We start from the raw sequence: 3,785 nt of genomic DNA, 5'->3' as shown, positions 1-3,785 counted from the left end.
CTCTGAACCCGGCAGCCAAGGGCACCCTGTCCCGCCGCCCACAGCCTTTTCCGCGGCCGTAGCCTGGGCCAGGGTCCCCGCATTGGACACGCACGAAAGACCCCGGGGCGGGAAAGCCCTGCAGCCCAGGGCTGCATCCAGCCTGCATTGAGGTGGGCGTCTCAGGTACCCCCGCTAAGGCCCTGCAGGAGCAAAGCCTCGGACTGGGTTATGGCGCTTGTGTGTGCATTGACTGCTCTTGTAAAACATACGTGAAACATTGAAGCGTGCGCGTTTCCCTGCCATTCAGTCCAATCATGTGCCACACCCCCACTATTTCTAGAATTTTCTCATCCCAAACAGAAACTCTGTCCCCTTTAAACAGTAACTTCCTATTTTCCCCTTCCCCTTTTAAAATTTTACTTTCAGTTTTTAAATAGCCCAGATTGGCGGGGCGCGGTGGCTCACACCTGTAATTCCAGCACTTTGGGAGGCGAGTTGGGCGGATCACGAGGTCAGGAGTTTGAGACCAGCCTGGCCAACATGGTGAAACCCCGTCTCTACTAAAAATACAGTAATTAGGTGGGCGTGGTGGTGCACGCCTGTAATCCTAGCTAGTGGGGAGGCTGAGGCAGGACAATTGCTTGAACCCAGGAGGTGGAAGTTGCAGTGAGCCGAGATGGTGCTACTGTAACTCCAGCCAGGGTGACAGATTTCAGAAAATACGGACTATGCAGTGTGAAATGTCCCCTTTGCCCGCCACTTAGTTCTATTACCAGAACCATCATACTTTTTTATTTATTTATTTTTTTCTAGAAATAGGGTCTCTGTTGCCCAGGCTGGAGGGCAGTGGTACGATCAAAGCTCCATGTAGCCTCGACCTTCTGGCTTAAGGGATCCTCCCACCTCAGCTTCCTCAGTAGTTGGGACTGTGGGTACACACCACCATGGCTAATTTTTTTCTTGATTTTTTGTAGAGATGTTGAGGGGGTTTTGCTATGTGGCCAAGACTGATTTGAACTCCTGGCCTCGGGGGACCCTCCCATCTCAGTCTCCCAAAGTAGTGGGATTAGGTTTGAGCCACTCCACCTGGCCTGTCAATTCTTGGTGTATTTTTTCCTTGACGTGCATAGTACAAGCACATAGCGTGTTCTCCCACCTTGCTTTTTCTACTTACGTGATTCTTAGAGATCATCCCAATTTAGTAAAAAGCTGCCTTGTTTGTTGTCTAAATATACCTGGTCTGTCCTGATGGACAGTTGGGTTGTTACTGTAAACGGTGCTTTTCCACATTGTTTTGCGCACATGTATTTCTGCAGAAGAAATTCCTGGAAATGGAATTGCTGGGCCAAGTAGGATGTACCTGAGTACTTTTGGTAGCTGTTGGCAAGTCGCCCTTTGTGGAAGTCAATTGATTACTCAGGTCTCTCTGGAAGTCTGAGAGCGCCTGCACGCCTGCACCGGCACAGTGGGTCATCTGTCAGAGTGAGACGTGGTGTCTCACTGTTTTCAATTTGCATTTCAGATCGTGGTTATTTTTAATTTATCTTGCAATCACAGCCACTTTTCTGTTTTATGCAAAGCCACTAAATCCTGTTGAAGAGCTGATGTGGACTGTCTGGGCCTATGGTCAGGGTGTATTCACTCAGCTACTCAGAGAGAGTGGGGCTTCCGGTCACCTCCTTCCTTCTGCCACAGCTATGATGAAAAAGAAGACACAGGCCTGGTGCTTTGGGAGGCCAAGGAGGGAAGATTGCTTAAGTCCAGTAGAAAAGAAACAATTTATTTTTGTTTAGAGACAGGGTCTCACTCTGTTGTCCAGGCTGGAGTGCGGTGGCCCCATCAGTTTACAGCAGCCTCAACCTCCTGGGCTCAGGTGATCCTCCCACTTGAGCCTCCTGAGTAGCTGTGACACAGGCGCATGCCACCACTCCTGACTCATTTTTATTTTTTATTTTGTAGAGATGGAGGTCTTACTATATTGCCCAGGCTGCTCTTTTTTTTTTTTTTTTTTTTTTACAAAAGTGCAAAAGCAATTCAATGGAGGAAGGATAGCCTTTCTGGGCTGAATGGACAACCTTGGATCACAGACTTAAATATAAAAGGCAATCCTGTACAACTCGGAGAAAAGCAGAAAATCTTCAGGACGTAGGGCTAAGCAAAGAGGTCTTAGACTTGACATCAAAACTGATACGCTGAACTTCTTTAAAATGAAAAACTGGCTCTTTGTTAAGGGGATGAAAAGATTAGCTAGTTTGGGAGACAGTATCTGCAAACCACATGTCCAACAGGAGACTAATATCTAGAACACATATTTTATTTTTTTTCAGTAGAGACGGGGTTTCACCATGTTGGCCAAGCTGGTCTCAAACTCCTGACCCCAGGTGATCCACCCACCTCAGCCTCCCCAAGTGCTGGGATTACAGGCTTGAGCCTGCGCACCCAGCCTATAATGTATGATGAACTCTCAAAACTCATGGTCAAAAAGCAAACCATCCAGTGAGAGCATGGACACAGGACATGAAGAGACATTTCACCGAGAAAACCCACAGATGGCAAATAAGCACACACAAAGATGCTCCACATCACTGGCCAACAGGGAAATGCGAATGAGGACCACAGCACCCTGTCAGCACATCCCTGCCAGGACGTGGCTAAAATGAAAAACAGCAACTCCACCAAATGCTGGTGAGGATCTGGAAAAACTGCATCATGGTAGGGATGCAAAATGGCCCAGCCACTCTGAAAAACAATTCGACAGTTTCTTTTTTTTAAAAAAAAAAAGCATATACATACACACACACATCTATATAGGTATATATACACACACACACATATCTATATAGGTATATATATACACACACATACATATATATATATATCTCTACCATCTGACCCAGCAACCGCACTCCTGGGCATTTATCCCAGAACAATGAAAATGTATGTTCACACAAAAACCTGTACACAACATTTTATGGCAGCTTTATTGGTAAGGGAAATACAAAAAAAATTTGCCAGGCGTGGTGGCGGTGCCTGTAAAAAAAAAAAAGAAAGAAAGAAAACCTCAGATGCTCTTTACGGGATGAGGCCTTGGCTAGAGGGTGGTCCATGGAGTCCACGAAATGGCTCAGCAACGGAGGGGCAAAGCACTGATACAAACGGGGGCACGTCCACATTCTATGCTGAATGAAATAAGCCAAACTCAAAAGATACTGGGTGGGCCACATACTGTGATTCCAGTTTCAGAACATTTTGAAACGACGTTACAGAAATAGGTGGTCAGTGGCGGCCAGGTAACCCCGGCGGGAGGGGAGGGGCGTGGCTATGAACGCGCAGGTGCGGACCGGCCTCCCCCGCAAGGATGTGGGCTGCGGACCCCCTGTTCCCGCTCCTCGGAGGTTACCACTGGGAGAAACGGGGCGAGGGAGGGGCGCAGGGCCTCGGGCTGGGGGGCAGTGGCGCGATCTCGGCTCACTGCAGCCTCGACCTCCCGGGCTCAGACCATCCTCCCGCCTCGGCCTCCCGAGTAGCTGGAGCCATAGACGCGCACCACCACGGCGGATTCTTACGATTCGTGGGAATCGATGATTGATGATTTCGATAAAGTTCGGTAATCGCTAATGGGCAGGCGCCGGGCGACCCTGCAGGGGCGGCAGCCGTGGCGGGGGAACAGGTGGCGCCGAGCCCGTCACGCGGAGAAGGAGCGCGCGGCCCCGCCCGACCACCGCCGCCCCCTTCCCTGAGCCTCAGTTTCCCCGTCTGTCGAGGCCCTGGGAATCGATGATTGATGATTTCGATAAAGTTCG

At 49.5% G+C, this 3,785-nt stretch overlaps 1 protein-coding gene across 1 annotated transcript in view; it reads right to left on the bottom strand.

The window, feature by feature from the left end:
* MVD (mevalonate (diphospho) decarboxylase) overlaps positions 1-3,785 on the bottom strand; it is a 23,563-nt gene that overhangs the window by 11,933 nt on the left and 7,845 nt on the right. Inside the window, exon 2 of the mRNA XM_011928081.1 lies at positions 3,549-3,738. Within this exon, the coding sequence (XP_011783471.1) occupies positions 3,549-3,738 (190 nt within the window). The remainder of the gene's footprint in view (positions 1-3,548; positions 3,739-3,785) is intronic.

The sequence above is a fragment of the Colobus angolensis genome, unplaced genomic scaffold (genome assembly GCF_000951035.1).
Source record: "Colobus angolensis palliatus isolate OR3802 unplaced genomic scaffold, Cang.pa_1.0 Scaffold76, whole genome shotgun sequence".
In the NCBI taxonomy this organism is placed as follows: Eukaryota; Metazoa; Chordata; class Mammalia; order Primates; family Cercopithecidae; genus Colobus; species Colobus angolensis.
This window is presented reverse-complemented; position numbering and strand designations above follow the sequence as displayed.